This window comes from Trichosurus vulpecula, chromosome 4 (assembly GCF_011100635.1).
Source record: "Trichosurus vulpecula isolate mTriVul1 chromosome 4, mTriVul1.pri, whole genome shotgun sequence".
Classification (NCBI taxonomy): domain Eukaryota; kingdom Metazoa; phylum Chordata; class Mammalia; order Diprotodontia; family Phalangeridae; genus Trichosurus; species Trichosurus vulpecula.
This window is the reverse complement of record NC_050576.1, coordinates 137828322-137852989: the sequence shown is the minus strand read 5'-3', so window position 1 is coordinate 137852989 and position 24668 is coordinate 137828322. Positions and strand designations below refer to the sequence as shown.

Here is a 24668-nt window from a genome sequence, read left to right as displayed (position 1 = left end):
TGAGGGAGTTAGATGAGGCTACTCTAAAACCTAACCCTAAACTATAAGATTATGGCTCTTTATCTCTAGAGCATACCTTTGATCTATTAGTCTAATAACTCTGTCAAAAAAAGTAAATAAGGTTAGTTGGGCATTACCAATTCAATTAATTTCTTTGAAGTCCATAGGGCAACTAAGGGCATCACATGAGATATAGAATTCAATATAAGTCATCAATGTGCAAAATATTATTCTATACACTGGGAAATAGAAGATAAAACCCAATCCAGGTTATATAAATGTATTTTGTAATTGTAGTGCTATATAAAAGTAGTCTGTCTGAAGCTCAGTTTCCTTAGAATAATAATAATGAAGACTATAGCCAGTTTTATATAAGCACTTTATGGTTTGCAAAGCACCTTACAAATATTAACTAATTTTATCCTCCCCACAACCCTGGAAGGTAGGTATTATTATTATCAGTTCATTTTGTAGATGAGGAAACAGGCACACAGACAAGTGAGTTAAGAGACTTGCTCAGGGCCACACAGCTAGTACGTGTCTGAGGCAGGAGCTGAACTCAGGTCTTCCTGACTCCAGGCCCAGCACTCTAACCAATGTATCACCTTACATGGGATACTGTGAGGAAAGTGCTCTGTAAAAGTGAAACACTACATACTTATGAGAATACTTTACTACTATTCCTATTTGGAAGATGATTAGATTAATGGAACAAGATACTAGCAAAACTTCCCACTTGGACTTTGGTTTATTCCTCCTATTCCTGTGACTTGACTTCCAACCAAACTAAAGGTCTTAAGTGATTTAAGCTATTTTTGCAGTAGCCATTGATCCACCTGCAAATGGACAGCTTCTGTACCAAAACCCAAAAGGTGTGATTTTAGTTACATAAAGTATATATAGAAAATACAAATAATAACTGAATTAAACAAATTCACATTAATTAAAAGTGATTAAAATAATTAACCTTCAATAAGCAACCAGAAAAGTCTGAAACTGAATAGCAACACAGAAGAAGGCAGAAATGAACTGAATGAATTCATGATTTGTCAGAATTTGTTGTTAAGGAATTTTGTTAGTTACATTTTTTCCTTATCCATACTTACTCCTATCCTCTTGAAAATACTTTTCTTTTGAAGGTTTGGACATCCTCACAAATATTTGAAGGGCTTTCGTGAGGAAGTGAGACAAGACTAATTTTGTGTGACCCTAGAAGGCAGAACTAGGACCAATAGGTAGAAGTGACAAGGAGGCAGATTTTGGCTCATAAGAAGGTATTTTTTCCAGGTTTTTTTTTTTTGGTTTTGTTTTCTTTTGGCAGGGCAATTGGGATTAAGTGACTTGCCCAAGGTCACACAGGTAGTACATGTGTCAAGTGTCTGAGGTCGCATTTGAACTCAGGTCCTCCTGACTCCAGGGCCAGTGCTCTACTCACTGCGCCACCTAGCTGCCCCAAGGAAGGTATTTTTAACAATTAAACCTACCCAAACATGTCATGGTCTATGTATTCATGTGCTAAGTTTCCCCATCACTAGAAGGGCTGAATTAAAGACTGGATTTCTATTATCTTGTCAGGGATGTTGCAGAGGGTATTCCTGCATGGGAAGGAGGCTGTAGCAGATAACCTCCGAGGTCATTACCAATGCTAGGACTGTATATTAAATGATCCTTGTCCTTTTCCCTGCACTGCAGGGATTCTTGTATTGTTATTTTCAGAGAACAAAACTTGAATCTAGAAACCTTAAAAGTCAAAGAAAAAGTAATTTTAACATAGCTTAAGGTATTTAGGTCGCACTGAAAAACAGTATGTATTTTATTAAAAGATTTAAGACCTTTATCACCTTGTAAAACTTAATACTGATGCACATCGTTACAATTCTGCTTGAGTGTTTCCTTTCTTAAATACTTAAACTACCATAAAATCCATAAATTAAACATTACACTTGGAAAACACTTATAAAATATGATGCTGTTGACATCAATTTTCTCTTTACTTAAATGTTTTAAAAATTTATAATAAATTAATCAAACTTTTTACTGGTCAAAATCAATACATTTTGATGAAGTTACTGAAAGTAAAAGACTGGACTCATTGTGGATACTGAATTCCTACTATTATTTCTGAAAATGCATCAGGCTCAAAACAGATTATCCCACAAAGAATGACAATGCATAGCTACCTCTATACTTTCTTGTGTAAGTTAATTACTGATTTAAGCATACAATTTTTGATTATTCTTATTAATCCTCCTCAAATGCATTTTTTTCAGCATTTCACTAACCATCATCAGAACAAACATCAGAAATGGCTGGAAAGTCATATTAATTAATTCAGTCATTTATTAACAACCCCAGTTAAAAAAAAGCTGGATGGGGAATAAAATTATCAACAAAACCAAGTTCTCTGGTGAATGTAAATTCTTTCTATATCACAATGTTCCTGACATTTGTTTCAAGTTATAAGGATAGATTTAAAATTTTAACTTTTGAAGGTGTTTCATTAAAACCAACCTGGCTATTTCTTCTCGGTGAGCAGTCCAATCTCGAATGTAGTCTTCCTGTTCTTTTATTCGATGCTTGAATGAAGAGCTAGTGTGCGTGGCTGCGCCAGTGCTCGGCATTCGAGGGGTTTTCAGGGCTGGAGAAGTACGCAGACGGGTATGTTTAGGGGAATTACGGTTTGATCCAAATTCATCTTCTGAGGTGGAAGCATAATCAGTAGGAAAGCGCCTCCATCTTGAATTTACTAAATTTGTTCAATCATTAAAAAAGAATTATTATGTTATCATTTAAAGAAAATTACATAAAGTCATGACTTCAAAAATACCACGACAGAAAACACAACACAACTATTCAATAATAATTATCCACATACCTCACAATAATCATTTGTCTACTACCCCTTAAAGATAAAGAAATTACATTGCTGTGAGTGAAAAACAATCAACAACAATTAAAAGACAAAGGTTTTTGGAGGGTGGTGAATAGACATTCAGATGGAAAATTCCACTGACAATGAATAAGCAAGCTCTATTGACAAAAAATTTATTTAGGTAGTCAGGCTGTATGATTTGATTATAAAATACTTTTTTTTTATTTGAATTAAAATATGGGTATAAAAGACGATGACAAAAAAGAGAGGGGGGAAAAGATTTCCACATGCTACAAGGACTTCAAACATGAAGATGGTAATAATAACCCTCTTTTCCCAACATACAAATGTGCATAATTCTGGAAATTATGCAACTCTGGCAGAAAAACATTACCTCCATCACTCAACATCCTGTAATGCTAAAGTTGGAATAAATCTTTTAATAGGGTAAATAATAAAATTAATGGTAAAAAGACTGTTGGTTCAAATCTGTTGTTTTGACACTGAAATCATGGTGAAAATAGATAATGTTATAAAATCTACATAGAACAGAACTCAGGCACAGGGTGTTTACACAACCGCTGACTTTTAAGACATAAGATTCTGTGGATGGGTCAGAGTAAAAGAAAGCTTTAATCGCTTTTTTTACTTTTAAGGTTAGTGACACACTTGGAAAAATAGTATTGCTAAAGCACTTGCAAAACCAGAATCCCAATTAACATAAAGACACATCACTCCTATTAATATGAGAAACAAACTTAGTAGTTAATGCAGAGATGAAGAACAGAGGAGACTGCTAACACCCACTGACACAGCATCTCCTTTTCTCAGTACTATATGAGGGGCTAAAATAGAGGGGCTTACACTAAATGCTCTCTAAGGTATCTTCCAACTTTAAATACTGTGATCTTATGTTTTTTCATAGTAGCAGGGTTGGTAGCATAAATATACCTATTCTATTACTAGTAGAGCCCTGCATTTTAGCTAGTGCTTTTGGGTCTATTGGCCCTAATTTTGGAATTCCTCTAGTCCTTCCTCTTCTTCAACATTAACTGTTTTCTTTTGGGGAGGGGAGTGAGAGGTGGGTTGGGGGCTGTGTTTGAGGGTGGTATGATGTCTCCAGATCTATCTTATTCTTATCTGAGTTCTCTGAAGAGATATAAACCTGAATTCAGTGATATGCCACAAAGTCCACTCATTTGGGCTGATTTACTTCCTCCTTTCTCCTAACTACTTAAGTTCAAAACCTAGTCACTTTTCGCCTGGACTGTAACAACAATCCCATACTAGACATCTCTCTTACCCACTCCCTCTCAATTCATCCTTCACACTTCTTCCCAAGTAAATTCCAGGACACATTGCTGTGATCATGCCACTTCTCTATTCAAAAACCTTCAGTAGTTTTGTACTATCAAATAAAGTTTAAGTGACTAATTCTGGCATTCAACGACTACCACCCTAACAAGCTTTTCTGAAACTATTCCCTTTCACGTGCTCTATGTCTAGCCAAACTAGGATTCCCTTTGTCTCTAGTCATTTTCATCTTTGTGCATGCTATCCTTTATATGTATAAGGAAGGTACTTTATTTCACCTCCTTCTCCTGAAGACTCCGTCTTCCTTAAAGGCTCAACTCAAGTACCACCTTTTCAATTAAGATTTCCTTGATTCCTCTAGGTTGGTGTTTCCTTAACATGGGGTACATGCACCCCAAAGGCATCTGTGTGTGGCTAGATCGCAGGGGAATCTATGAACATGGGTGAGGAAAATACAGTTTTATTTCAATATAAGTGGTTTCCTTTGCTAGCACATTTATTTTCTGTTATGAACTTAAAAATATTTTGAAGAGTCCATAGGTTTCAATAAACTGCTAAAGGGGTCCACAACACACAACACACACAACACACACACACACACACACACACACACAAATATCAAGAATCCCTGCCCTGGATAAATAATTGCTGTCTTCTTATATTTCTCATATCACTTTCCCTGGACCTCTCTTTTGCACTTAAGACAGTCTTTTATTATTTGTTTATATTTCTTTCCTCTTTAAGTGTAATTACAGTATGTTATAATGTTATTGTGGAGCTTTATTACAAAAATGGTGTAGTTAATAGAGCGGTAGGGTTGGAGTCAGGAAGACCTTGATTCATATCTTACTTTATCCACCAGCTATGTGATCCTAGGCAAGTCATTGAGCCTCTATAAGACTTGGCCAACTCCCAATGATTTCTCTACTGAGTCATGGAGGGTTTCCAGTTTGCAAACTTGTGGAGAGTTCTCATAATGGGAGCTGCTGAAACTTCTATATTCATGAGTCTAGACCTGGAAGGCCATCTAGAGGAAAGTGAGAGCCAGAACATTAAGTTACTTGTCCAAAGCTACACAGGTACTATCAGAGCGAGACATGAATCCATATCCTCTGACTCCAGTCAAGTCTTTCCACTGTACCATGCTGTCTTTCCTCAGGCCCTGCATTTATTCTTTGAACACAGACACTATGAAACTTAATCCTTATTCCTGAGACTGGATAGAGGAAAAAGAAACCAAAAGGAAAAAAGGCTATTGATAAATACATATTAGAAAGGGGGAGAAAGTCATTATATGGAATATAACAAATTAAGGTAGATTATCCTGAGAAAAAGAAAGATGTTTTTAGAAGCTTACATTAATGCAATTTACTAAGAAAGGAAATGAAACAGATGCCATCAGTTTTTCAAAATTGATACAAGAGAAGAGTAAATAATTAAATTTAAAATAAGAGGATAATTTTTAAAGAAATTACTAAATAGCTAATACACTACTACACGATGAAAAAAGGACAAATTGACTATATAATTTCTTTTTATCTATTTGTTTATATTTAATGTTCTTACTCTCACCTAACATACATCATTTGGTTACCAAACTGTGTATCTGTCCCCTCCATCCATGTAGCCACTACCTTAGTTCTGCTCTCATCCCTTCTGGCCTATGTTAGTTGCTCCACTTCAATCCATCTTTCATGCAACTGCCAAAGTGATTTTTCTAAAGTATATTTGACTATGTCATTCTCCAAACTCTGGTGGCTCCCTATCATGTAAGCTACTCTACCTGGCTAGTGAAATTCTTTAAAACATGGCCCCAATCTGACTTTTCCAGCCTTATTACTTATTTTTCCCCTTCCTACACATCATGGCTTACTAGCTACATAAACGTTCCTACTGTTCCCCATGTAAAGGCACTCCGTTATCCTTCTCCATGCTTTTCTACAGCCTCTATCCTCCCCATTCCCTCATGTCCCTGCTCCTGGAATGCACCCCCTCTTCATCTCCATCTTTTGAAATCCCTGTTGTTTTTTCTACACTCAGATCCTCTAAGCTGATTGTGCCCTTCTGGCCCAAATTAACAAAGATCAATTTTGTATGCATACTATATAGCTACACATGTCCACGATGTCTTCCTTGATTGATTGAATAGAAACTCCTTGAGGGCAGGGATTATTTCACCTTTGGCTTATACCCTCAGGGCCTACCTCAGAGTTTTACACATAGTAGGCATTTAATAAATATTTATAATAAATACTTGTTGAGTGATAGGGGAGATCATGTATAATTAAAAATTTAGTACAACTTACTTTTAAGAATTTATGACAGAAATATATAAATTATTTTCATTTAGAAAAAAGCTCAAATTTAAACAAATTTCCTTTCCAAAAAGAAGGACATAAACTTCAGATAAATTTTACACAGAATTTGAGGCTAGCATTGAAAAAAATAATTTTATTCTCTTCTTACATAGTTTACAAATTTGTGAAAAGAGGAAGACATGCTGAAAAATGACTATCATTTAATGAAAGAAACTTCTTGTGGTAGTTTAGTTGTGTCTGACACTCTTTATGACCCTGTATAGTGTTTTCTTGGCAAAATACTACAGTGGCTTGCCATTTCCTTCTCCAGTGGATTAAGGCAAAGAGACCTGCCCAGAGTCATACAGCTAAAAAGAGTCTGAGGCAGAACTTGAACTCAGGACTTCCTGACTACAGCACTCTATCTACTGAACCATCGACTTACCTCACTGATCTAACTTCCACTGAAAAACTGGCATCTATATGTAGAGAGTGTAGTATATTGGGAACACAGTTCAGTGTGAGGAGAAAAAACCATGAAAAGTCACATAATATTTCTAATACTCTACCACTGAAAATTTCAGCTGAGGCATTATGAGAAATATTCAGGAAAAGGCTACAGTTTGTCTTGGGCCCTCCTTCCTACTCTCTCTCTCTATTCTCTTTGTAGTTAATCTCATAGGCTCCCATGGGTTTAATTATCATCTCTATGAAGGTGAATTTCAGTTTATATATCCAGCCTTGGTTTCTTTATCTGAATTCCCATCTTGCATCATCAATTACGAAAATGAAAATCACTAAAACCTACTCTGCTTCTATTTAAGGGTATCACATTCCTTCCAGTCACCCAGGTTTCCAACTCTAGGTCTGATCCACTCATCACTCTCTCTCACTCCACATATACAAATGGTAGCCAAGTCGTGTTGATTCTACCATCTCTCCCTTCTGTCCTCTTCCTTCTACTCACACTGCCACTACTGTCCACTCCAATAACTTTCAAATTGGTCTCCCTGCCTCATCTCTTTAGATAGCTTCTAAACCATTCTTTATGAAGTTCTAAAATACAAAGGTTTGCACATACTACTTCCCTGTTCAGGAAGTTCCAGAGGATCCCTATTGTTTCTAGGTTAACACCTGAACTCCTTGGTTTGGTACTAAAAGTCCTGCACAACCTGGCTCCAATTACTGTCCCTTTTTAAGGTGATTACACATCTCCACAAGGGGCAGCTAGGTGGCACAGTGGATAGAGTACCAGGTCTGCAGTCAGGAAGACTCATCTTCCTGAGCTCAAATCTGGCCTCAAACATTTACTAGCTGGGAGACCATGGGCAAGTCACTTAACTCTGTTTGCCTCAGTTTCTTCATCTGTAAAATGAGCTAGAGAAGGAAAGAGAAAATCACTCCAGTATCTTTGCCAAGAAAACCTCAAATTGGGTCAGGAAGAGTCAAACATAATTGAAAACAACTCAATGACAACACTTTACAAACTAGATTATACCATACTAGCCTTCTTGATTTTAATTACACATGATACTCTATCTCATGCCTCTATGCCTTTGCAAAGGCTGTACCTTATGTCTAGGAAGGATTCCCTTCTCCTTTCTCTCCCTTAGAATCTCTAGTTCCCTTTGAAGCTCAGCTCAAATGTCACCCTCTCCTATATAAGTTTTTCCTGATTCCCTTAGTTGCTGGTGCTTTTCTCCTCAAAATCACCTGGTGTTTATTTTGTATATTCTTTTATGTGTACATGCTATCTCCCCCATCAAAACATGTTCTTTGAGGGCAAGTGTTAGTTCATTCTTGCCTTTGTATCTGGTACCTAGCATAATGTTTAGCATACAGCAGGAGCTCTGTCCTGAAGCTGAGCCATTTGGATTGCTTGGCAAACGAGTAAGAGAAGAACTCATCCCACACTATCTAGCTGGTCCCAGAATGCTTCATATCCCAGCCAGACATCCATTCAACAGGGACATTCTTCCATCTACATTTTTCTGCCTTGACCTACCTCCCACCTTACCCCTTTTGCTTAGTTGTGGGAATAATCAACTCAATATTTCCTATACTACTACAAAGGATATGACGTTCTACGGCTCTCTGGCTTCACTGGTAATATCTGACTTCATTATCTATGTTTGCATGCCCCTATTAGAATGCAAGCTTCCTGAGGGCAAATGCTGTCTTAGATTTATATTTATATCCCTAGGGCCTGGCACAAAACATTTAATAAATGAGTATTGATAAACTGATTTTTCTTTTTTGGTATTAGGACAATTAAATTTAATTGACAATAACCAGATTATTTAGGAACACATTTACTTTTATAACTTTCCCCTTTTCTGACAGAAATTTTTTGCCATTAAGATGAAGAACTATGAAATATTACCTTAATAGAGAAACCCTTCTAATCACTAAAGCTGCAAGAGTAAGTTTTTTCCTTAGGGAGACTGATAGCCTTGGTGAGCAGCAGCTGCAGTATTTTTCAGAGTAGGGATCATCAGTAAATAGTTTTTAATTAAATACAACCACAGCTTTTTAAGGGCTCTTATTTTTAAGATATCTGAAGATTAGAATTAGTGTTAGGAATTACAGGAATAAAAAATGGAGGGGGGCATGAAAAATATGAAGAGTATTAATGATTACTATTATTATCAATGATTAAACATCCCTAATGTGGTAAAAAAAAAAAAAGCTTTGTTATTCAGAATGTTAGGGAAAATTGAGAGTACTGATTAATCAGAAATTGCAGTTAAGTAACAGTTATAATAAGGGCATCTATGTGGCATAGTGGATAGGTTGCCAGGCTTGGAGTTAGAAAGACTCATCTTACTGAGTTCAAATCCCATCCTGGACACTTGTCGTGTGATTTTGGGCAAGTCACTTAACCTCTGTTTGCCTTAATCCACTGGAGAAGTAAATGGCAAAGCGCTCCAGTGTCTTTGCCAAGAAAACCCTGAATGGGGTCATGAACAGTCAGAAACGATGGAAATGACTCAGCAACAAAAACCAGTTATGTTGATTCAATGGAATGCATTAGATTGAGAGCCCCTTGAGAGCAGGAACTGTCTTATGCCTTTCTCTGTATCCTCAGCTAAGCTTAGCAGAGTGCCTGGTATACAGTAGGCATTTAATAAATGCTCACCGGATGGTCCGACTGGATACTACACATGTGGTGGCAAACCCGAAATTGTCTCTGTATCATTTAGCTAGAGCAGGGGTGGGGAACCTGTGGCTTTGGACAAGGGGATTTGTTTTGTGAAGTTTAGATTCAATCAAAGGAATGCACTTGAGGACCTAGCGGACCACACGTGGCCTCGAGGCCACAGGTTCCCCACCCTGGACTAGAGTATTAACAGAGAGGGCAAAATTCAGGCTGGGAATTAATTATATGTTGGAGGTGCAATACAGCTGGAGATGATGGAGATAAGTTTGAATATGGGCAAAGAATTTGGGCAATTAAACAAAAGAAGGTGAACTAACAAACATTTAGACTTTTAACTTACCTTTAGCTGCCATTTCCCAAGAATTTGTGCAATGTTCTGGTTTCTCTTTCTGTGCTTTTGACCTACTGAAGCTGCAGTTTTGATCTGAGGTTAAGTCTAACCCTTAAATATGTCTAGGTGATTCAAAGAAAATTTCCAGCTAAAAAGTTTTAGAGATGGAAGGCCACACTTAAAGATCATTTAGCTTAATCTCATTTTGCAGATGAGTAAACTGAGGTGCTAAAAGGTTAAATGACCTATCTGAGGTCACACAACTGGTTAATAGACTACAGATCGGCATTTCTATCCCTGGTGCTCATTTACAGAATAATAGAGTCGAAGACTTGGAAGGGATCTTAGAAATCGTCTCATCTAATCTTATTTCACATATAAGGAAAAGGAGGTCACAGTACCCAGGAAGGAACAGAGTCAAAGGTCTGCTGATGCTGAGTCTAGGGCTCTTTCCATTATGCTCAAAGTACTTCATACTTCATTCAACTGTTTTTTTTTTTAAGGAAATCTTTTGACATTTCAAATTACAGTTTAGTTTTGGAAATACTAATTTTATGTAATATACTAATAAGATTTCTACCTATGAAGGTTAGGGAAAAGATTTCATTCTCCACCCCCCCCCCCAATTTTACTGTGCTTATCTAAAACAATTCAAAAAAATAACTTTGTATCTTTTGATGGATTTCTTTTAAAAGCCTATTGACTATGTAGTTGAATTTCAGTGGCATATTAAGATTTTTAGATGGAATATTTGCATTGAAGACACTGGAAATGCTAGTTTCTATAAGTTTTCTGTTTATGAAAGTACTAGACACATCACAGTTTTGCTACATAATTTATTCTTTGTAATTTATCTGTAATTTAATTTTAAAATATGGCTATGCTATGTTTTTTCATCACAGTAAAAAAATGTCATACTATAGCATTAAATATATAAACTTGGAATGAGTCATAACTAAAGAATGTCAGAAAGAAACTGCTATTAATATTATAGACATAGGTATGCTAGTATCACAAAATAATTTCTTTTCTAGTTAAAAGTCCTTTGGTCTTGACATAAATTCCCACTGACTGACTATATAAATACTTTTCAGAAAATATGTATGCAATATACACTAGGGCAGTTATAAAAATCCTTCACAGTTGATCTCAGAATTTTAGTGACAAAACATACACATTTCACACACTGTATGTTTATTTCTACATCAGAATTCAAACTGAAGGGCATAATCAAATAAATACGTTTTAGAAATCTCTACACTAAACAATATTAGCATAAAATAGCTAACTTATCTCAAAACTTATCTCAAAATAAGCTATATAAATTTTTAAATAACGTTATTTTTATAAAACTTCTTGTCCTATTGTTAAATCATTACAGTTTTAGGAAAACCAAAACCTACTAATTAATAACTCAATTTACTCATTTTATCTATGTGCTTTTATATATAATTCTAGTAATCGCTTTAAAAGTAATATGGAATTTGTCAAAAAGCTATTTGCTAAAGTTTAAGGAAAAGAACAAGTTTTTAGCAATTTTGTAATGATGTTCAACTTATGAAAAAAAGACCAAGCTAGTTATTCAGTATAATTTGAAATCTAAGGGTCATCAAGGGGTTCTTAATTTCAAGTACTTATTAAATACTGAAAACAAACTATATCAGAACTAAATAGAAGCCTAAGAGGTCAGAATTTTCCTTTTTCCACCCACATTGACAAACAGTAGTGAAATAGTAACGATCCAATTATTGATCTTAAACTTAAGCAATTAAATGAACATGTGTAAGTTTGCAGCAGTGTTACACACCCCTGATGTTCTGCTTTCCTGATTACTGTTATTAGTCATTTTGATTTCACACTGATTCAAATGAAGCTTTCCTGTTCTTCTATAAGAATCAAGCAACTTTAATTTTTCCCTTGTCTTAATGAAATATAATCGTCATCTGCAGACAGGTCATAGGTTTGTGCTCTCACTCTTGCCTTTGAGTTATGTGATCTCAGGGAAGTCATCCTCTTCATGCCTCAGTTTTCTCATCTTTATAATCAAAATTGTTGAACAGGATGTTTTTTAAGTCCCCTGCAGAGCAAAACTCCTATGATTTTGTCTACGCTTTGATATTAGACTTGAAGATAACTAAAGGTTTAGAGGAGTCTCCCCTGAGGAATCCCTATATTCAGCCAAAGAAATTCTTTAGCTGAAAAGACCCTTGAAAACTGATAAAATTTTGAATTATCCAATAATGTACAAAGGTGCCAAAAATGGGCAATGTAATCATCATACGCAGTCACAAATATTGAGAACCTGAAGTAAAGTCTGCCAGGTATTGTGATTTGAAAAGCAGAACTTCTCTTTGTGAGATATATGTTAGGGATGAATAACGTTCTACTACATAGTAAACTAAAGCAGGAAGACTGTAAGCAGGGCAGCAAAAGAAATGTCAAAATGAAACCTACACAGATGGTGTGTAGCTGAAATATGGTGGTTCTTTCTGAGCCAAGTGTCATGAATCAAAGGGGAAAAGTCACTGGATATTTCTCCAGAAAAAATTTATGACCATGGGCTAAAATATACATAAGCATTTCAGACTTTTAAAATCCACAAATTAGGATCCAATCAATGTTTGAGATGTGAAGAAAAAAGGACACTAGGTTAGTTGAAAAAAACGATGATGATAATGACAACAAGCTACCACCTCCTACAACTGCTGCTGGCATCACTGACCACTGCGATACCATTACCTTCCAATAACTACAGAAAGCGTATATGTAGAGAAGTAGAAGAGAGATGGAAAACAGGTGGAAAGGAAGGAGAAGTGTAAAAGTAACATTTTATGATGCTTCTGGGCTCCTGATCAGTTTTGTGATAAATATTAGTGACAGAAGGTGTCCTCCTTCTCTCCAACTCTAACACTCAAATTCTTATCCAGTGACAGTTAATCTTCACAGATACATAATGTTTGGTAATAATAGCTAATATTGCCCCCCACAGGAGTACTAGCATATGAGGTAATGAAACCACGTTCAGAAACCACCCACAAAACATTCACATTATCTCTGTCATATCTTGTTTAACAATGGTTGCAGTGTCAGCTCTAGATATGAAGAAAAAGACTAAGTAGTTATCTAGAAGAGTATATAAATTATGGAGGGAAGGCACCATTTTCCTTGAGATAAAGTTGTTTGTTTTTTGGGGGGAGGAACACTTTATAGGATCAAGAAAAAAACAGAGATGTTCATCATTCACAGGTCCACTTTGTCTCTGAACTATTTCACCTCACAGCCTTGCTCTCCATACCCCTTCCACACCTTCTAGCCCCAATTTATGTTACCTGGCATGTAAGCATGTAAGTGTTAAATCATCTCTCTCTCTCTCTCTCTCTTTCTCTCTCTCTCTCTCTCAATGGATTCCCTATAACTTATCTTTGTCCTCAGAAACTAGTCCTGAGATGATAGGGAAGTACCACTCAAATAAATTGTTTACAAGTATATGGGTAAGGTTTTACTTGTCCCATCCATAAGAATGTTGTCATTAAAATAAGAATAGAACATATGAATGACAGTTTTATTTCATAATATATGAAAGAAAAAATAGATCTAAGCATATTTCTGAACAAAGAGTTATCCATGTGTACAAAATGTACATTATTCAGTTTCAGATTTCAAAAGAAATCATTCATTTTGGATTAACAAGCTATGTGAAAATTCTAAAGGCTAAATCATTCTTTTTAATACTACAAATTAGTTCCTAACATATGATTTAGATAAATCGTTTAATTTATTTTGGGGGGGGCAATGTAAATCCAAATCCCATATCAATTACACTTTTTGCACAATTTCCCTAAAATGATTCCAAAAGGATTACTGAACTACCAATAATTGTTTTTTATCTAGCTACTAAAAAGAAATGCTGCCTTCTGGGCCTCAATTTCCTCATCTGTATAATGAGGAAAATATATTACATTACAGTTTACTGAACTTAACAAAGCAATACAATGGCAAAATACAAGATAAAAAACTCTGTATGACTTGACCTTATATAGAAAACACTTTGAAAAGGCAACACATTTAATTTCCTTTATAGGGAAAGAACACATGGGAAAAAATATCATACACTGTAAAAAGATTGGACAAAATTTACCTGAAGGAGAGCCATGTGTTGAAGTCATACTTCTGATTTTGGAGTCGGAGAGTCGAGAAATACTATTAGCTCTGATTCTGGGAGAAAATTTATCAGATGGGTTCAATCTTGCACCACTTCTAGTAATGGATTCTTGAGTACGTGAAGAGGCACTACTTCTGGATATAGTTGCTTCAGAATCACTACGGGCCGATAATGAACCCAGTCTTGTTCTACGAGGCTGAGCCAATAAGTCAATTCTTGAGATGTTCCGTCTTCCTGTTGGAGGTTTTGATGTAGAACTGGTAGTGGACACCTCAGAAGCAACTGATGCTTTGTCAGCATCAGCAAGTTCACTGTCTGAAGCTTCACCAAGTCGTGCTCTTCGCAAGAGAGAAGTCCTGGTAGGCCGTGGTCTCGGAAGAGTTGTTGATTTACTAGATGAACCAGATGCAACGGGAGAGGTCTTAGATTTAGTTATTTTGGAGCCATCTAGTTTGGAATGAGTATGTTCATCTGTTGTGGTAAACGGACCCCTTCCATGAGATTTATTAGAGTAAGTTTCCTGATCAGATGACATAATATCAGAAATAGCAGAATGAGGTACACTAGAGGTTTGATCATCATCTGTTAAGTCGACTGAAGGCTGTCTTATTCTACCACTTGTCTGAACAAGTTTACGACCTTCTGCTCTTGATCCAATATCAGTGGAACGACTTTTTGTTTTCTTTTCAATTTTTTCTCTAGCACTTGAAGATGACGATTTTGCAACATCTTTGGAAGGAGAACTTGTGGAGCATCTATCTTTGTAAAGGCTAGTCAAACTCCTTCGTTTTTGGGTTGTTTTCCTTTCTGTGTCTCCAGTAACCAAACTGATTGTACTAGCTGTGTCCACATCTGATTCAGGTGAAATAGAATTATCTCGATTATAACTTGGAGTATCTGGGCCTTCATCAGTTTTGTTCTCATCTCGCAATTTAGCTTCAAGAAAAGCCATTACTGCTTCTGTATCTTTTAAAATGAGAGTTGTGTCCATACTAGAATCAGTATCTACAGAATCACTTCTCTCTCGTATTCTGCTGCTTACAGATGTTAATGCAAAAGAAGGGGGAGTGGATGTAGTTTGTTTGTTAATGTGAGGAATGAGTTCTATAGGTATGTTTGTGCTAGGTTTTTCTATAGTAAAGCTTCCCTGTCTGACCAAGGATTTTGCAGATTCTTTCTTGTCTCCTCCTCTGGAAGTCTGACTTTTTAGAATCTCTTCAGTCTTTCTTCTCTTGCCTTCACTTTGTATCACCTTTTCCCCTTTATTTGTAGGCTGGCTCAGGGCTTTTTCTAGTGCATGTGTCCCTTGTCTAAGAGGTTCCTCCTTACCCTTCTCTCCTTGACCTGGAGCATGTTTTGAGGAAGCCAATTTAGTGGGTGTCCACTGTGCCTGGTCCTTATGCTCCTGTTCTTGAATTTTGGCCAATGCTTGCTTTACCAAGGAGGCTTCTCTGTCAGTCTCACTTTTTTCTTTCCCAGAAGCACAAGTGTTAAGATGAGATAGGGTTTTGGTGTCTCCAACAGTTTTCAGAGTCTGACCATTCACAGTCCTGTTCATTTTCCCTAGGACTCTGTCAGCATCTTGCCGCTCTTTTGGGGATGCTTGTGTTGGGGCTTCCTTCTCCTGAAGTTCTGTGTCTTGTTTCTCACCTATCTCTGACCGCAGAGGCAGGACCTTTGCTCTGCTACCTTCAAGAGACTTGTCTTCATTTGGAAGCTGAGGAAGGGTCCTTCTTTTTCTCTCCCCCTGACTAGTCAAGGAAGTAGTTGATCCAGTGCTTCTCACAGAAATTCCAGACTCACTGATGTCTGTATCTACAGATTAAAAATAAAATTATGAACTTAATGACAGAAGAATATATTACTGCAAGAAATCATTATACATAAGCATAAGATAGGCAACTATTGGTAAATACAGCAGAAAAAGGTTTTAAAGCACATAAAGAGAGGAAACTTTCTATTACAGAAAGAATATGCAGGGCCAAAACCCTGGATCTAGTACAGGCACTACCCTTTTTTAGGTTACATGATCTTGGGCAAATAATATTCTCAACAAAAAGCATGCAGATTCCGAGATGCATAAATAGGTTTTAATGTAGGAACTAAAAAAAATAAAATCCTGATGAGACAGAAATGCCTGCATGTGTGTGGGTGTGTGTGCATGCACACGTGCATGCTACAACACTTTTCTACTCTGTTTTAGTGAAGGGAAGTTTGGCATACCTTGGTTTTTGTATCTTTTCCCATCATAGAGCCTTGTACAAATAATTTGCTGAGAGGTTTCACTTATAGTTTACCACAGGGCAACATGGGGAAAACTGAACTCCACAAGAAGAGTATATCATTTGGGGATGGGCATGTTATTGAAGGAGGGGGATTACACTAGATAAAGTAGGTCTTTTCTTTTTCTGAAATGTCAAGATTTCAGCATTTAAACAGCAAAGGGTAATATTTCTCCTACTGCAGGAAAAATTTTTCTACAATCCACAGTGATCTCTCCCTCTTAACTAGGGCATTTATTGTCTATATTATCCTCTCTGTCTCTGTCCCTTTCTCTATGATAATTATAGAGTATATCATGTATTATTATTGCACAGGAATTTGTCACACAGTAGACAGAAGGCAAGTCTTGAAACTGTACAAAAAGCATGTGACCCAGATCTGAAATCCACTTCTGAGACTTTGAATATATATAAAAATATATATATATAAAAAGGGGAGGGGGAGGAAAGGAGAGAGAGAGGGAGGCAGGGAGAGAGAGAAAGAATGAATATGAATATGGAGAATGGAAAGAACACTAGATGTGACATTAGAAGATCCTGGTTGAAATCCCACCTCTACTACATACTACCTATATAATCATCTTCATTATATATAAAATGAGACAAATTAATTAGATGGGCTCTGAGATGTCTTTCAACTTTAAATCAATGATCTTAGAACTTAAAATTTTATACATATATGTCATCCACCCTTTTTGAGAATCTAAGCACATTGTGGACAGGAATATGTATTATTTATTTTTGTATGCTACACAGCAAGTACCTAGTAGTGCTCTGAAGATAGTAAAGACCCTTATTGGCTATGTGGCACTGGGCAAGTCACTTAACCTTTGTCAGCTTCAGTTTCCTAACAATAGCATCTACCTCCCAGGGTTGTGACTCTTTGTAAAGCACTTTGAAAGCCTTAAAGTGTGAAATATATGCTAGCTATTCTGCAGGCATTCAAATATTTGTCCACTGAATAACTTTCACAATTTCAGTGAAATATCAACTTAGTAATTCTCTGAGAACGATACAAATAGAATGTTAATGAGATCAACTGAGATCATCTTTCAAAAAATGGTGGAATTTTAATTTTCTTAGTTAATATCTAACAATTTAACAATTAATTCTTGGGTCAACTAACTCAACTACTCTTCTATTCACTTCCTGGACTGAAAAATGGAGAATATGCCATGCTTCTCAATTCTTCCAATTATTTTGCCTTCCCTAGAGAACTGTGGAAATGCTACTATCAATTTTATAACAGGCTAATTGTTCAACTACAGGTGAGGAAGATGAGGCTCAGAGAGGTTAATGATTTGTTTAAGATCACTGTTTCAGTTTTTGATTACCAGGTTCCATACTCTTTATTCTATAACACAATGCTTTATTTTTTCTTTTCTTCTGAGAACAAAATAAGAGGAAATGAACTAGGACTGAGGTGACGTATATGTGAGAACTTGAGAGTAAAAGCTATTAAACAGCTGACTAGATCATGGAAGAGACAGGCTACTACAAATACCTTAAGTCTATGATGGTGGCAGTCCCCAAAATTTTATACAGGACCATATCTAAATGCACAAATTTTTTGTTAAATCATTATGGTACAGTGGGAAAAGAAGTGGTTCTGGAGTTACAGGGCTTGTATTAAAATTTCAACTTTGTAGGACCTTGGGCAAGTCATTCAAACTCCCTGGGCTCAGGTGCCTCAGCTCTAAAATGAGGGGTTTGGGTTACATGACCCCTGAGGTTCCTTGTAGCTCTTGACTGAAGATCTTATCAAGTGCATTTGAATATAAATTTACAGGCATGTGAAAAATCACATAATGTTAGATTAAAAAAACTTCATATTAATTGATTTTTTTCCTTTCTCCAAGGAATACTTTGGAATTAAACTTTAGAGTTGAACTTATTCACAGCTTTTAATTATTTTTAGATTCCTTTGCCAACTGATTAAGTGGTGATTTTTCTTAGTTTTTTTTCTCAAGAAAATTTTCTTAAGAAAATTCTATTTCATCATTTGGGGCTAGAATAATGCTTTAGTAATATTTTCACTACTACTCAAAATGAATTCATAAATTTGGGGTCAGTATCATAGAAATATGTTAACACAAATCTAACTGATAATCAAGTTTTTAACATTAAAAATTGTCATCTGTGAAAATTATTTAAAATACCATTTTCTATTGGTGCAGATGCAGACAGCTCAATTGTCCTGTCTTCTTGGTCATGTCTTGTATGATTAGCAGCTAAACTAGCCCACTGTGAAACCCATCTCTTGTTTCCAGATGAAGTGGTGCCTTCCTATAAAAGGAAAGTAAGTATATGATTCTTATTAAAACAATGTATTTTGTTAGCTGAAATTCAACTGTATTCATATTATATACATTTACATTATTATAATTATACTTCACATTCCCATACCAGTAATCATCTGAAACTAACAAAGTGATTTTAGTAATTGTTTTTTAGCTCCTCCCCACACCCCATCCCCTTGACTTCAGTATTTCCAAGATCTGTGGTTTCACTGGTGAGGGTAGTCCCCTCCACCAATGCAGACTGCAACCCTTTAGCAAATACTCCTTATGAGTTGCTGTATCTGCGGGGAAAAAAGCCATTACTTGATTATCAGGAATATGATTCTTTAAAACAACTGGTCCTGTACTTAAAGTCTTCTGAGCTTGACAGACCATGGTAGAGCTTGTGTTCTGTTGGCACAGCCTTCTAACCCAAGGTCACTCACCTTCACAACACAATGAAACCCTGGAATAAGACTTAACAGGTGGTCAAAACAAAACAAAACAAAAAAACAGAATGATGACTCAGGTCTTTTGAAATGTAGTATATTTTTGTCTCATTTAAAACTACCATTATTATTCTTGAGGTATGAAGATTTACTTAAATTTAAAACTTTCTGGGGCACTAGGTAGGCTCACTGGCACATAGCAGCTGTATAACTAAAGCTTCTTGAACTGCACTGAATTGAAACCAGTCTTGTTACACTGCCATAATCAATGAAAATCAGTTCTTAGGCCTTTCTTAATTCCCTTCTCTTGCCAAATGATCTTGTATTTATTTTTCATATACTCATAAATGTTCCTGTTGTCATTAGAAAATAAGCTCCTTAAGGGCAAGGCTGTTTTATTTTTGTCTTTTCTATCCCCACTGCCTAGCACAGTGTGTGGTACACTACAGACACTAAATAATGCTTGTTGATTGACTGATAGTTTCAGGGTCCCACTGGATATTTGGGTCTTGCACATAAAAAGTGTTTAACGATTACTGAGTAGAGTACATGAATGGAACAGTATTTAGGGAAACAGGAACTCATATTTCTGTCTGAGCAGCTCTGGATTAGGAACAACACTGCCTCTTCTCCAAAAAAACTTTCAATAATCAGATTATATGTAAAACTCTGGCGGGACTTCCAAGGGTGTAGGGTAGAGGAGGTTGCATTTGGCCTAGGATAAGTCCTTCACATCTGACCCTCATATAAATGTACTACTGGAACACCTTGTTGCTCAATGTTACCTGAATTAAATGGAATTTAGCTCATAAGATGTCCTATCATTCTAGAGGTCATTGGTCTATATTATTGTGTTTAATGCCAGGACAATAAGGAGAAGGAAAATATCCTTAATTTGAATGAAAACTATTATGAACTTAATTTGACAGCCTAGTAGTCAATGCTGAATATATAAACTAGAATGCTGCTTGGACAATGTAAAGTTATAATTAAGACCTTACTTTGAAAAATTTACAAGTTACTTTGTCTGTTTGCTATATACCTATTTTCTTAAATGGGTTTATGCAAAACAAGAGACTGATGGAAGGTATAAATATAAAGAGAAGGAATAAATTAAAGTAAAATAATGAAAATCATTTTGAACTGAAAACAAAACACTGAAATAAAAATTTTAAGTCATATATTTTAAAAATATAAACCGACACATCTATAAAATCACAATTTCTAGAGAAACATTTTAAACTCTGCCTTTAATAAGATCTTATAATCTTGAAAGCAGGTGTATCACTTCATGATGCCACTGAACATAAAGATACAGCCACTGACTATTTTGTCTACAGAAGGTATAAACAGAACTGGATGAAATATCTATCTAGCATCCTTCAATATATGCAGACACTCACTGAGTAAAACTTAGATTCATAGGTTTGGTCCATATCATTTAACTGAACAAAAGTCTTGTTATTTCTCAAACCACAGTGCTATATGATTTTGTTATAGGTATTTTAGTACACAATCTTGAATACTGAAGCCAGTTATTTCCATGGAGCAACCATAAGCATGCAGCTCTCTATCACAGTTGTTCTATATGGCTCACTGGTTCACATTCACCAGATGACAAGCACCCAATTCACCTGCTCTCAAAAAGAAGCTATAAAAAAGAAACAAAAAACAAAACAAAAAAACAAACATACATGCAACCCACCCAGAACCAAACAAATTAAGGATAGGAAAAAATATATAAAAATATAATGGCTTCTTACAGATACTTTCAGAAAATGACACAGTCATGAGACAAGAGATCTGATATAAAGACACATCAATTTTCAGTCACAGGAAATACTTTGTAACAAGTATAAGTGAATCTACTAGCCAATATAAGTGCAAAGTCTTGAAATATTATATGTAATTACAATCTAAGTATATCAACTGATCCATTTAAGTCTTTATAACTTTTGAGGAATAGACATCCAATATATTCAGCTAATTTTTTTTTCTACATTTAACACTTTGGAATGTACATTATCACAGGACAGTATAAATATTTTTTTTTCCCAAGACATCTTCTCTAGACTTAAGCTTATAAGACTCTAAAGACACCCTTGCTCTGGGGATCTCTTAGTGTGTGTGTGTGTGTGTGTGTGTGTGTGTGTGTGTAAGAGAAAGAGAAACAGACAGACACACAGACATACCTCACTACTAAGCACTTGCTTTCTGGCTGTTCCCATGGTCAGCGAACTTACTGAATGAGAACTAGGAAAAAAACCTCATAGATAATCATCTCTTAGAATCATTTATTTAGAGCTGAAAAGGACCTAGAGGATGTCAAGTTCAACTCTCCCATTTTACAAATGAAGAACTTGAGGTTTCAGAAAGGTTCAGTGATTTGCTCCAGGTCACAGAGGTAGTGTCAGAGTTGGAAATGTGAACTCTGATTCTGATTCTATCACCTGTGATCATATCCATTAAAGATGAGGAAACAGGTTTAGAGGGGTCCAGTGACTTCCCGAGGGTCATAAAAAGAGTCAAATGAGAACTCAGATCTCCTGATGCCTAGTTTAGGACTCTTTGATCTATGCCACACTTTCCTTACATGTGCTTAAGTCTGATCTTCCCAAGTAGATGGTTATTTCCTACAACGTAGGGGCTCAGTTTTCTATTTGAAAAAAATATTCCCTTAATACCTAGTGCCATGCTGAGCATAAATAGCAAATGAAAGAGCACTGCGATAGAATGACCTAGGTTCATACACCATTTCCTATACTTACTTAGCTGTGTGACCATGAGGCAAGTCAATATATCTCTGAGCCTCATTTTTTCCTCCTCTGTAAAGTGGGGATAAAAATGCCTATAGTAACTACCTCCTCACAGGATTTTGGGAGGGTTAAATTAAACAATATGTGTAAAGTACTTTATAAACTTTAAAGATATCTAAAAACCTCAGTTATTAGTAACATTATTATATACTCAAAAACATTGAATTAATTTCATTTTTATCTGGAAAATAACTGGAAGTATGTTCAACAGCAAAACTGCAAAATCTAGAAAACTCTAAATTATTTAAGGACTGATTTTAGCTTGTACTAGAACCAAAAATCTTGTGAAAACTAGATATCTAAATGTGTTTTACAAGACACCTCCTAGTCACTCAAAATAATAATAAATTTTTTTTGAAATACATGTTTTTACAAAGAGAAAGAGTTAATCATCAGGAACAGAATTCTACCTCAGAATCAAGAAATCCAGATGTAATCAGTGTTTTTTTTTCTTCTGTTACTACTGCAGCAGAATTCAGAGCCCAATCTTTTATTAAATCTTTCTGGTTTTCACTGATAACAGGCCTATTATAATCCTGACCGTCATCTACTCCAAAGACCTGTGAAATGAAACCAATTATTATACAGATTAAAAAGGAATGCCTAAGCATGAGATTACAGAATGGATGGCATTATTAACTGTATAGAAGGCCACTTTTTAAATATACCAACCTACAACAGAAAAATAAAACCAATAACTTGAATGAGAATTATGTTTTTTAAATGAAAAGCTGTGTATAAGTGCATGTCAGAAAATTCACTTGAAAAGGTTAATTTGGTCATAAAAATTAAAGTCTCTTCAAAACATTTCTCAACATTATCAGAAAAACAGACAATCTGATCAAAGAGGTATTTATTCTTTCCTTTCCCTCTGATTTATGACACAGTTAAACAAGATTATTACAAACATAAATGCAAATTTAATTCAATATATCTCTCAAATTAAAACTTAATCAATATGTAGTTTATTAATATTTGTAAACTGTCACTGCCCTGAGTTAATTCTATCATCAACTCAATAATCTCAATCCTCTAAACTACTGAGTCTTCCTACTATTAGACTAACAGTCACTGTCTTCTACTTTGTTGCCATTGAAGGTGAAGAAATTTTGCCTAGAACCTGGGGCCTGAACTCTAATGCACTGTTTGGAGAGGAAAGTAGTAAAAAACCATTACTACGAGGAACAGTATTTTATAATATTTGACTGTAAATTGGTTTATGTCACAAGAAAGAGTTTTATCAGTAGGTTAGTAGGTCAAGAGAATGGTATGGATGCAATAACATATTTAGATTTCAGAAAGGCATTTGATAATTTTCCTCATGATACTTTTGTGGATGAAATGGAGAAATGTAGACTAGATGACTGAATAGTTGTGTTAGAAGTTGGAACTAGCTAACCATCTAGATCAAAAGAGTATTTATTAACTCGTGTCAACCTGGAAGGAAGTCTTTTGGGAAATGGGGCTGTGCTCTTTGCTCGGCTCTATTAAATCCAGAATTTATATTAATGAGTTGGATGAAAGCTGTAGGCTTATCAAGTCTGCACCTGACAAAAAGTTAGAAGAATTAGCTGATATAGTGATAAGATTCAGTACCACGCCTACCCCTGCAAAAAATCTCAACCAATTAGAACGACAGGTAGAAGCTAATAAAATGAATTTGATAAGGGAACAATGCAATATTCTACAAACTGGTTAAAAAAAATTAGTTGCACAAGTACAGAATGGAGAAATAATGTCTCATTGAAAGCAGTCTAATGGATTATTTGCAAGTTCAAAATGAATGATAGACAAAGTAGCTAATATGATTTTAATTTCTACTAATCAAACTCTAATATTCAGAAGGAACAGGGCATACTATACTCTGGACCACAGCATTCTGCCCTGGTCAGGACACATATTGGGTTCCACATTTTAGAAGCGAAATTGCTAGTTTCTAGGAAGCAACTAGAAATTAGTGAAACTCAAAACCTTAATGTATGAGCATCAAATGAAATTACTAGAGATATTTAGTCTGGAAAAGAGATTGAAAAGTTTGTGAGAGCTGTCTTCAAATCGTTAAAAGGTTGTTATGTAGAAGAGCAATAAGATACATTTTTGAGAGGGTTTTTTTTTTGGACAGAACTAAAACTAACAAGTAGAAGTTTAAAGTGAGATAGATTCTAACTAAAAACAGGGTAAATTGTCCTGACAATTATTATTGTCTAAAAACGGAATGGATTGTCTCAAGGAGGGTAGTCCCCTTTTCACTGAAGGTCTTCAAGCAGAGGTTGGATGACTAGAAGTAGTTAGGGTTATTGTAGATAAGATTCATAATTCGAGTAAGAGTTGGCCTAGATTTTATCTGAAGCCCCTTCCCCTCTTTGACTATAAATCTGATTATCTTTCACAATTTTACAGCTGAGGAAACCAAGGATTAGTGAGATTAAATAATTTGTTCAACGTCACAAAAATGAATTAATGGCAGAGCTAAAACTAGAAGCCAGATTTCCTATTCTGGACAAAATGCCTTTAATGTCAGTATGATTCACATTCCCTATTCAACTTATCCTAGGGTGGTAAGGTTTGTTTTATCTACTTCTTTTCCTTTTCCATAGTACTTTGAAGAGCAAGGTACTCTAGAGTGAGCGAACTCTAGCTCATTCATTCTACTTTCTTTTCTGATTTATTAAAATGATTATCTTTTTTAGTTCATTAGAAAAAGGG

General features: G+C 35.6%; 1 protein-coding gene across 6 annotated transcripts in view; it reads right to left on the bottom strand.

The window, feature by feature from the left end:
* The window catches only part of CEP170 (centrosomal protein 170), a 160030-nt gene that overhangs the window by 26492 nt on the left and 108870 nt on the right, over positions 1–24668 (bottom strand). For 3 of the 6 annotated variants that reach the window (XM_036755042.1, XM_036755043.1, XM_036755044.1), the window contains exons 11-14: positions 22373–22522; positions 18578–18704; positions 14113–15951; positions 2512–2746 (exon numbers count right to left, since the gene is read on the bottom strand). In XM_036755042.1, coding sequence (XP_036610937.1) covers positions 2512–2746; positions 14113–15951; positions 18578–18704; positions 22373–22522 — 2351 coding nt within the window. The remainder of the gene's footprint in view (positions 1–2511; positions 2747–14112; positions 15952–18577; positions 18705–22372; positions 22523–24668) is intronic. The other 3 variants (XM_036755045.1, XM_036755048.1, XM_036755047.1) reach the window with 3 other exon arrangements.